This window comes from Lactuca saligna, chromosome 8 (genome assembly GCF_052625555.1).
Source record: "Lactuca saligna cultivar CGN05327 chromosome 8, ASM5262555v1, whole genome shotgun sequence".
In the NCBI taxonomy this organism is placed as follows: Eukaryota; Viridiplantae; Streptophyta; class Magnoliopsida; order Asterales; family Asteraceae; genus Lactuca; species Lactuca saligna.
Genome location: NC_136424.1, coordinates 84311547 through 84323787, shown reverse-complemented (window position 1 = coordinate 84323787; position 12241 = coordinate 84311547). Strand labels below are relative to the sequence as shown.

The following is a 12241-nucleotide window of genomic DNA, read 5'->3' as shown; positions in this document are numbered from 1 at the left end:
GGCCTTACACACCCTCAAATGGCTATATAGCCGATAGGAAAAAACAAAAAATGGCCATATCCAAAACCGATTCAGCCGAAATCGGTCCAGACGGTCGAAAACTTGGATTGGTATGATCTGTTGGTTTGGTATTGCGCCGGTTCGGTTTGAGGCTGGATCGGTTCAGTGGTGAACCGGTTTTTGGTTCAGACACCGGTTCGGATCCTGAGCCGGTTTTTTGCCCACGTCTATTCCAGAGTACGTGATTATTTTCCAAAAAAAAGTTTGTTAGTTTGTTCAAATTGTCTAAACATTTGGTTAGATTACTCAATTTCCCTTTGTTTCTACTTTACATGTTTTATTAATATCAACTAATTACTATATATTCTAGGGTATTTTTAAATTAGATTAACCTCATCAACAATTGTCATGATGACTCTAGCTATATCTATAGCACGTCTGTTTATAGGACCTAAAAATAAATAATGCCACAACTTTCTTAATATCTGTATGTTATATATGCAAATCATTTGTAATTTGATTTATTCAACCCACTGTATATTTTGTTTACAGATAAGAGGAAAATAGTCATCTCCAGCGGTTGACTTTGGTTTGTTTTAAACTCAATTAAGCCATATGAATCAACTTTAACCACCTCTATACCAAATAATAAAACAAGACTAATGTCTAATGTACAACTTAAAGTTGGGACTTAAATTATTCCTTACTTATTAGAGAGGAGAGGTGGTACTAAAGATAAAGAAAAAAGAAAAGAAATGTGCTATGGTTTTGTTTTGTGTGATTATTCCTTACGTACATATTAAACTAAAAAAAGAACAAGACATGGAACCAAATCTTGAATAATCAGGACTTTGAGAAAACAATGTCCACATTACAATATCATAGGTAATTTTTATTAACCGATGTTTAAAACATTCATAAAATTTCTTCAATTATGTATCTTGTTGATATAAAACAATTTCATATTACAAGGGACAAATAGGGAACTTTGTTGGAAAATTAAAATATTATGAGAAACCAAAGTTAAAAAGTTCACTAATTTCTTCTCTGAATTACTCTGAATTACAAAAAGTGATGAAAAATTAAAAATCTAAAAGATAAACAAACGTACATAAAATAAAAAGGAATCCTGCTAAGTTTCGTGAATTTGGTACACATACATTCTTTTTCTTTGCTATAAATTAACAAGATAGGGTGTATAAAACATGATTATTGTAAAGAGAGAAATATATAATTATAATGGAGTCAGTACTTGAAGTACCTGAACATAAACATCCGTTAAAACTCATTGATTTGCAGCTACAATATGAAGAAGAGGAAGAAGAAGAAGATGAGGATGGTTATCCCATTATGAAAGATGGCTTTCATGGTGTCACATGTAGAAGGTGTGAGGAAGAAATCCATGTGTACCACAGGTATTACTACACATGTTGTTCATCATCATGTGATGATAAGAAGGTCTTCTCACTTCACAAATTTTGTGCTGAGCTCCCCATAAGGTTAGACCACGCATCACACCCACAACATACTCTTTACCTGTATCCATATTCAAATTCATTTTCATATTTATATAGATATGCATATTATGATTTGATATGCAAACTTTGTAAGAGAGAGCACGAACCTGGAGCACTGTTTTACCGATGTAATAAATGTTATTTCTGCATTGATCTCAAGTGTGCGTTAGAAGTAGGAAAAAATGTCATCCATCATCCTTGCCACCCTCACCTGCTAATGTCCGCTATCCTTAAGCCAATTTCATGTGAGTGTAGTGCTTGTGGGAAGGAACATAAAGGCATCTTCTATCAATGTACCATTTGTACTAACTTCGCCATACACAGTAAATGTGCTTTCCTACCAGAAAGTTTGCTAATCCAAGAAAGAACACATGATGCTTTTTATCATCCTCATGCACTCACCATTGCATATTCATTCCCACAGATAGATCAAAAGCTAAACATGATCCTAGATGCAGAGTGTGTAGACATGATTTTGTAGGTAAGGAGGATCATTGGATTTACAAATGCGATAAATGTCTGTACTATGTCCATCTGGATTGTGCAATTAGTTTGCCGCCTCCTGCTGGTAATTAAATCATTTTTACCTTTACAATCCTTTTGCTTTGCTTTCCTTAATCAATTACATCTAATAATTAAATTGTTTTGAATGATATATATACCTGCTAATTCCCATTTATGACCAGGCTTTGAGAAAACCATTAAAAATTATGAAGATGTTGACCATCCTGGTCTTCTCCATCTCCCGTTCCCCGATGAAACATACAGCCTACCAAAACACTATTTGTTTTTCCAACAATCAAGTACTGATCATCGTCATCATAAGATTAAGGTGAATGATCACCTAACACATGACAGTCATCAACACCCTCTGATTCTAGTTGATGGTGAGACACAAATTGATACCAAAGGCAAAACCTCCTCAAAGTTTAATCTTTCATCATCAATTTGTCACGACCCGATGAAAAAGACCCAACTGTTATGCAATGGATGTCTCAGACCAATCATGTCCACCATGCCTTTTTACATTTGTGCTAATGCTAATGCTAATGCTAATGCTAATGATGATGAGATTCAGATTCAGATTCACGGGGTTTGCAATAAATTTGCTCTCCACTACTCCCCCCAATAATAGAAAACCACCCAGGCCACCCACAACATACCCTTCATTTCATCTGCTCAAATATCCCTGGTTGCCTTTTCGGTTTGTTCAGGTGTAACTTTTGTGACCTGCTTTGCAATGGATTTGCGTATGGCTGTTTCAAATGCGAATATTTTGTTGATGTTACTTGTGGGATTATACCTAGAGAAATCACACACAAAGCTCACCCAAATCACCTTCTTTCAATAGTTCAAGTAGAAGATGGGTATACTTCTTGTCTTATATGTCTTAAATATCCTACTAAAGGTCACCATTCATTCCATTGCAACACATGCAATATGTATATACATCCCGATTGTGCTTTGTTATTAGCCGAGACAATCAGGCACAAGTATGACAAGAACCATCCCATGAAGCTAAGTTACCTCCCGATTGAGAACCACAAGAGTGAATACTTCTGTGAAATTTGTGAGGAGGATTTGAACCCCCATGCATCTTTCTATCATTGTAAAGATTGTGCATTGTCTGTACATACTAATTGTGCTCCGTTAATTCTTCAATGCGAGACAGAGGCCTATAACAGGTCTAAGAGAAGTACTCATGTTTTCGTGAATATAAAGTTTGGAGGCATTTATAAGACTGATAGTCACCCACACCCTCTCTCATTTGCTCAAGGTATTGTGTTGGATGGCTACTGTTGTATATGTCATGAGCGAGTACAATATAAAATGATCTTTAAATGCCTTGAGTGTAAACTTGCATTTGATCACATCTGTTGTGAGCGTTTTCTTTTTGACAATAGTTTAGCTCATCCCTATGATCTGATGTGAGCGTATCCATTTTTGCAATCGTTTTGCTCTGCTCATCCCTTGTAAGTCAAATATCTATTTATTAATAACTTAATCACACTAGTTTACCATTTATTTTCTTTATTGTTTATTATATTGAAATGGAAATCGAATACATTTGCAAATTGTATAATATTTTTTCTGTAATCTAAAATGTATACGATTTCGAATAATTAAGAGTAGTGCGTCTACTTTTGCATGTAGTCTTTTAAACTCTCTGATTTCTGAATATTTAGAGGTGTGTTAGATAACTTGGGAGCACTTCATAAATGAACATATATTGCTATCATTTAAATTTAAGGTTATTATGATAAGAATATAACTCTTGATGGGATGATTTTATTAAATATTATGCTAGCATTACTGCGAGTATTTGCACAATCTTCTGCCAATAGTTTTAAATAGTTACTCCAACCATAATTTCGATATTTACTCAAAAGATTAAATTTGCAATAATTAAATATTACATGCCAAAATTAACCATACAAGTTGAAGATTAAAATAACTAGCTAATTTAACAGAGCAACTTCATATGCCATTAAAACAAGATTTAAATTGAGATTTAAACACAAATTCAACTTTGTCCATATATAATAAGGTTATAAGAAACACAAAGATACACCTTCATCAACAAGAACATATATAAAAGAGTGTTCTATCAGTGTACCATTTGTGACGGGTTAACCATACATAGTGATTATGCTTTCCTATCAGAAAAATTTGTCATGTAACAAATAGTGTTTTTTATCATTACCCATCTCCACACCATTTCACATTCCTTCTCCTTATAGATCAACAAGCTAAACATTGGCCTAGATGTATATTATGTAGTTAAGGGTTTTCAGGTACGAAGGATCTTGGGATTTACAGATAGGGAAATCTCAAGAAAAGTCCTAAAATTTTGCCCTAATTTACGAAAATATCAAACTAAAATTTGTTTATGAAAAAGCATGAATTACCGGTAAAAATGGCGATTCGACCCATTTTTTCTGGTTACCGGTTTTATTACTTACATGTTTCACTAAAGTCCCATTATTTTACCATAATTTGTGAATAAGTCCCAAAATAAAATTTACTGATGATTTGACCATTTTCTTCATTGAACATATATTTTATTGGTTTCATTGCTGAATTAGACACCTAGTTATTAAATTAGTTGATAAGATGAGTACAAGGGGTTATATAATGTCACAATTACTATAAAACTTGATACACATCTCATCAGCTCATTTATGACTATGTATCTACGTCAGCAATAAAACCAATAAAATGTGTGTTTCTAAGAAAAATGGCCAGAAAATGAGTTGATGTCTGATGAGATGGATATATTGGGTTACATAAGATTAGATTATGAATTTGATATTTCTTATAAACATCCAAAATAATGCAATTGTTGTTAGTTTATGTAATTATTGTAGTCTTCGTTGGATGCATTTTTTTTCCAAAAAGATATACAATATATCAGGATATCAAATTTTATGCTAAACATAGCATTATAAAATCAACATATTCATCTCATCATCTCATTTAATAACTAGGCATCCGGGTTAGCAATGAAACCGGTAAAATGTATGTTACATAGTGAAAAGGGCCAAATCATCAGTAAATTTTATTTTGGGACTTATTTGCAAATTAGGGTAAAATAATGCGACTTTAGTGAAACAGATAAGTAACCAGTAAACCGGAAAAAAGGGGTTAAATTGCCATTTTTACCGGTAATTCATGCTTTTTCGTAAACAAAATTTAGTTTGGGATTTTTTCGTAAATTAGGGTAAACTTTTAGGACTTTTCTGGAGATTTCTCTTACAAATACGATAAATGTCTACTAAGCCCATCTGGGTTGCGTTAGAATGTCTCCTTATGCTGGCCAATTAATTTTATATTTACAATTTCTTTGTTTTCCTTCATATATATATATATATATATATATATATATATATATATATATATATATATATATATATATATATATATATATATATATATATATATATATATATATATATGGTAAAGTGAATATACCTAACAACCTTATATAAGCTCAGATACCTAACCTCATCAAACTACGTCATTTTGCATTAAATTTTCATTGCAATCATCCAAGGTTCTTAAACTTCATCCCTAAACTTGATTTACTTCAAAATATTTTGGAAATTCATCATTATATTTCTCCTACATCCTTTCATTTGTAGCGGTTGGTATTCGATAGAAAGACATGATGTAAAAGAAAGATATTGTTGAAAGTCCAAATATTTTGGAAGTAATCAAGTTATGGGGTTGAAGTTAAAAAACCTTAGGCAATTACAATGTAAATATGATACAAACCGATGTAGTATTATGGAGTTAGGTACCTAAGCTTATATAAGGTTGTTAGGTATATTCACTTTATCCTTATATATATATATATTAGCTATTTCCCTATTTGTTAGACTTGCCAAAACCATCAAATATTACAAAGATGTTGACTATCCTTGTCTTCTCCATCTCCTATTCGTTGATGAAACTAATAGCCTACCAAAACACCTGTTTTTCCAAGAAAGTTATGATCATCACAAGGTAGATTAACTGAAACACGACAATCATTAAAACCCTTTGATTCTTGTAACACTCAAAAATCACAATAATTTAAAATTTTTGAAACCAACCATTCATCATCATTGTTTACAAAAATAGTCATTTGAAACTTCCCAAAAATACGATCCAAAAGTTCCGTTTTATAATATAAATAAAAACCATAATTTTCATTCATCGAATAAAATCATAAGTCGTGTATCTCAACCATAATTGTCATTCATCGAATAAAAACCATAACTATCAATATATCAAAATCATGTGACAAAACATCAGAGTAAATCATCCCAGGCTAAAAGTTGTGGTGTGTGCCTTGCAGTCATTCTGAGTTATTCCCCTTGCTAGCGGAAATACCTAAAACCAAAACTAAGAACTGTAAGCACAAAGCTTAGTGAGTTTCCCCAAACTACCAGATACCATACACATAATGTGACAACCGTCAATTTCCGGTCAAGTCAAAGTCAACCGAAGTAAACAAGTCAAACCGTTCGACTCATTTTGCACGTGGGTACTAGAGTTTATGTTAGGTAAATACTAAAAAACTCGCTATTCTAATGAGAGATCATAAATCAAAAAGTGCGAACATCTAGATCTCCTTAACTTAAAACTTTGGTACATGGAGAGCCAAACCGATAAAACAATGTTGCATACGCATCGGGAGTGTGTAAGATCCTTAAACAAGGCTTAACAGGGTTACGGACTTTGCGTGGCGAAGCCGGACACTCACAAATGCCACACACGAAACCTCTCTCAATCGTTTTCACTCTATCTCTCACTTTGTATGAGAAATCTCTCCAAGAATGTGAAATCTCTCCCAAAACTCTCTTTGTATGTGAAATCTCTCCGAGAATGTGAAATCTCTCCCAAATCTCTCTTTGTATGAGAAATATCTCCAAGAATGTGAAATCTCTCCCAAAACTCTCTTTGTATGAGAAATCTCTCCAAGAATGTGAAATCTCTCCCAAATCTCTCTTTGTATGAGAAATCTCTCCAATAATGTGAAATCTCTCTAAGTATGTGAAATATCTCCCAAAACTCTCTTTGTATGAGAAATCTCTCCAAGAATGTGAAATCTCTCCCAACTCTCTCTTTGTATAAGAAATCTCTCAAAGAATGTGAAATCTCTCACAAATCTCTCCTAAATCTCTCTCAAAAGTTCCTTAAACTTTTTATAGTCTTTCGTGCCATCCCGACCCTTAACCGGGTCAAAAACAGCTTAAAACGGGGTAAAAACGAGAAAAACGGACTTGAGGAGCCGAAACCCCTCTCAAGGAACCAAAACCTCTCATGGAACCGAAACCCTAAGAAGCCGAAGCCCGGAGCAGCCGAAAACCTATGTAGCCGAGACCGAAACCGAGACCTGGAAGCCTCTCGAACCGAATCTAGGAAGAGGCGAAGCCTCTCGGGGCGAAACTGGAATGGGGCGAGGTCTCTCGGGCCAAACCTCACTCTCGGTTCCCTTATCCTCTCGGTCCTTCCCTTATCCTCTCGGTCATTCTCTTCTCCTCTCGGTCTTCTTTCTCTCCTCTCAGTTCCTTGCCCTCTCTCGGTCCTTCCCTTCCTTCTCTCGGTCCTTCTTTTGGCCCATTTTCAATATTTTACACATTTTGAGCCCGTTTCTCGAGATTTTAACGCGGGATTTTCTCACAAACTCATATTTTAATATAATAAACCCTAAATAATCATAATTTAATCATATTTTCATGAAAATCCTTAATTAAATAATAAAATCTAGTGGGTGAATAATTAAGGTGGAGTGTTGACTTTGCTTTATCTTATGACATAAGCAACCACTCCCATACCCACTCCATGTCACTATTCACCATCAGCCTTTACCTAGTCACTTCATTGTACTTTTCCCACCTTTTTCCAACCTCACAATTGGTCAAAGGCTAGAAAAGTCTCCTCTCTCCTCACACTTCATTCATTCTCTCCCTTTTCCACCAAGAACCACACTCCAAACTCTCTCATGTTTCTCTCTCAAATTCGAGAACTTCAAGACATACTCCAAGACTTTACTCCTTCATTTAGTAAGTATCGTCATCTTTCTTATGATTATTACACATCCTCCTACTCAAAATCATAAATTGCTTACACAAACATCATCACATTCTTGTTAGATCTTCGAATCTTCAAGTGATTCTTCAAGTGTTCTTGAGTTGAACACTTCTCTTCTTCAACACTCATCTACTGAAATCACTCAAGGTGAGTTCATACCCCTACATTTTCATGTTTTCTCAAGTTTTCAGGGGGGAATACAAGTTAAAACACCAAGAACATAACTAAACTTTTCTAACAGCCTTCATCAGAAAAGTTAAACTCCATTCACGGACTGTTTTGGGAAACTTAAACATTTTTGTTTTCAAAACTATACAAGGTGCAAGTAGTTCAAGTTCTTAGATTTTAAATGACTACTTGCACATCTCCATACGATTTTTCTACAATTTATGGTGATTTTTACAAAACTGCCTATCATTTAAAACACCAATCCGGACCAGTCTGTCATTATGGACATTTTCACCCAAGTTGGAAGTCATTAAAAATTATGATAAAAATTATGAGTAAACTAGACACATTTTGGGAACTCTCAGAATTTACAGATTTAGTTTTCGACTTCGTATGATTTTTCTATGACGTTTTTAAAACAACGTAAAAAGATTAAAGTTAGTTAACAACATATAAATTTCATAACACTTTGTATTATGTTGAGCAAAGCGTATAATCATAAGTTCTAATTATTGAATGTGTTTCCTTGTTAGTTTATCATCGTAAACTGAAACTAAGTCATTCATGATAAGATTATTCATTCATTTAGAACACGTATATTAAGCTATACTAATCATAGTTTAATGGATTCATAACACTAATGCATTACCATAAAAGAGTTCTTATATATTACAAACGTTTTGAATAAACTATAATAGGTATAGTTTATGATACATCACATAACACACTCGTACATAAAGGGTACATTCATACAGAAAGGTTTTACACTCACGCACACTACACGTAAACTTGTTAACCTAAATTGTGAGACAATCTCTTTCGTACGTCCGAGGTCGGGATATAATTCCTGGTAGTTATAATCAGAGTCTCCTGGAGGGAGAACGTGATAGTTGTGTATAGATCTATATTGGGTTTGACACCCCACACCTTGCTGCTAGCTACAGTGGGACCTGCAGGTCTACGGGTGACAAATGTCATTTCAGTTTTGCGACGCCTGAGAAACGTCGTGGCAGGTTCATTCAGTTATAGTATGATTATAGCGACTCACATAGGGATATAACAATACATAAAGTTTACGGGATTTTTATAAAACCTAAATGAGTTTTATGTCGATTTAAAATCACTTTTTATCTCAATAAGTACAAATATTACTGTACACTTTCGGTTTTGGTAATTATGACTACACATCATTTGAAACCACATTTATATCTTGAAGTATGGCCAAATTATTGTTATTTCTCGGTCCTGGGATTTAGGACTACATATACATAAAGTATTAACAAATATAAGAATTTACAGGAATTTCATTTAATTCAAGCGCACTTATGTCGATTTAAAAACATATCATTTTCTAATAGTAAGAGAGGTTACTTATACATTTTGGTCTTCGGTTATAAGACTACATTACACAGATTTTAAAGAAAATATCGGATTTTCTGGATACATATTCTAACGCTTTTACAAGGAAAACAGTTTACTTCTCTAACGAAATCTCTTATGAACTCACCAACCTTTGTGTTGAAACTTTTTCAAAACTACTTGTATTCTCAGGAATTCAGTGAAACAGGAAATCAACAACGTTTTGAGAATGGGACGATAATTCGTCAAACTGTTCATTTTGTATCATAATGTAATTGATGTGAATCATGTAAACATATACTTCGATGTAACGTTTTCAATTATATTTGTGATGGTTGTATTTACTTTGAGCACTATTATACTCGTTGTTGTGATACTCTACATGAAGTCCTCCACCCCCGGATGTTTCCACCATCCTTGGTTTGGGGGTGTGACACATAATCACATAGTAGCATACATTGGGCCTTGCTCACTACATTAGACCCCACCCGACATCGGACCGAAGTCCGGTATACGCATAACATATCAACAAGCATATAACATAAACATATAAGCTAAACATTCATCGGGCTTGCCTCAACATCGGAGCGAAGCCCAGAACATATAATATACACATGCAAGAATTACGAAGATTTTAAACATACAAACATTCCTCAGGCTTGCCTTGGCATCAGACTGAAGTACGGAAACATATAATCTATATCGGCCTAACCCGACATCAGAACGAAGTCCGGCATACGCTAACACACATAAACAGGATGATATTAGTGCCTTTGACCCGTTCCTACCGGAGGAAAACTCCTCACAAAGCTAGTTGCTGAATCTCTCGGTAAGGAATCTCTATCGGCTGCTTCTGCGACTCTTTGGCTATCATTACCAAATAACACTTAGTCAAAATCCAAACAATTCTTCTTAGGGTAAAATGACTATTTTACCCCTAATCTAAATAAACCCATGACCTAGGCCCAAATCCATAACATGAAAGCCCAAATCCATCAAGCCCACTTATGGCCCAACTTCCCAAATGGGCCTTCCCTCAAATCCAATATACAATAAAGTCCATTAACAACCCAATAGAATAATCCATTAAGGCTCATAATCAACTAGTCCAAGGAAATGGCCCAAATAGGCCCACTTTTGCAATGAACGCAGGGTGTTCACTTGTGGAACGATGGACGTTCCTCTTTAGTTCAGATTGCGAGCCCCAGTGGGAACGCAACGCGTTCCCAAGACCTACGCAAGGCGTTTGAGTCATAAAGATCCATTCTTGGGGACTAAAAAGGTCCAAAACATCATTACACTAGATCTAAGTATACTTGAGGAAAGTTGTGAACTTTATACCTTCAATGAGTCCCAAATGATGATGTTATCTCGGATCTATGAGCTCAAGATACTCAAGTTCCTCTTCGCTAGCTTCTCCTTCCTTCTTCCAAACTTATAAGCTCCAAAACAAACTTCGTAGGGCCAAACATATACAAGAATGAGAAAAGGAGGCTATCTAGGGTTTTCTGAGGTTGATAGGCTGGTAAGGAGGCCAAGGTTTGAGTCATAATGTTGTTTATATAGGTCCTAAACCTTAAAAATTAGGGTTTGCGTTCAGCTCGGGAACACAGTGCATTCCTCAGGGGAACGCCCCACGTTTGGGCTCCGCCTCCAAAATCCAAAGTTGGCATAAATGGTCTCTCCTTCTTCCAAATTCCATAATAACAAGGTCCAAAAGCAGAAAATCAATATATAAGGGACCAAAAATGTAATTAATATCTGAACTGTGTGTTACATCATTGTTTCAAAAGTATTATTTCAATTCAGAGTTTTCTCCAAGATCGAGTGACATAAACAGGAAGTTGTGTATGAAGTACCTACAATGATAAACTAAAAACTGTAAACCAAAGCTTAGTGAGTTCCCCCAAAGTACCAGCGCACACACATATAACAACATATATCGGGTCCATAACTAGAAAGACTAGATTAATCTCGAGCCCACAGTATGAGTTTGGCATGCCATTCGGGCCCTAAGTTCATATCTGGAATGTTCACAGGTTTGTTGGCTACAACACAAAGCAGTACAACATCAACCTAACCCAATATGTCGACATATGTAACAGATAAACATAAACACGTAATCAACAAATACGGATAATGTAACAACCCGTTATTTCAAATCAATGTAATAGTCTAGGTCAACTTGTAACTCGTTTTAAAGTAATAAAGATATAATAAATTAAAATAAAATTTTAGATAAACCTAATATCTAAGAAGAAAGTCGTAGTGGTCATGACAAGGATTCTGTTAATATAAAGAACACCAAAATCTGAGCTATAATGAAGAAGTTACGACATATCAAAGTTTCGCGATAGAACAAGCACGACGCTGTGTGTCGTAAAAAGTGAGTTTACAATAAAATATTTTTTAGCCTTAGCAATCTAAATGAAAATCGTAGTATACGTTAAACTGAGAATGCACATAAAAATAACGTCCAAATTTGAATTCGTATGACGAAGTTATGAATTTTCTAAGATTTGACATAGCAGTGTGCAACCATCATTCAAATTTTAGATTGAGCGATTTTTAGCCGACACAACCTAAACGAGAATTGAAGATCTTGTCAATAGTAGTTC

The 12241-nt window shown here is 34.7% G+C and overlaps 1 protein-coding gene across 1 annotated transcript; it reads left to right on the top strand.

Annotated features, from left to right (window-relative positions):
• Nucleotides 1–1208: 1208 nt before the first annotated feature.
• On the top strand, nt 1209–3163 carry LOC145008225 (uncharacterized). The gene is made up of 2 exons (XM_078966849.1): nt 1209–2085; nt 2204–3163. The coding sequence occupies exon 1, from the start codon at nt 1240–1242 to the stop codon at nt 1996–1998; it is 759 nt and encodes a 252-aa protein (XP_078822975.1). The 5' UTR covers nt 1209–1239; the 3' UTR covers nt 1999–2085; nt 2204–3163.
• The last annotated feature ends 9078 nt before the right edge of the window (nt 3164–12241 follow it).

Bases quoted from the DNA above. Each gene is read 5' to 3' on its own strand.
- LOC145008225 (XM_078966849.1), top strand. From the start codon at position 1,240: ATGGAGTCAGTACTTGAAGTACCTGAACATAAACATCCGTTAAAACTC.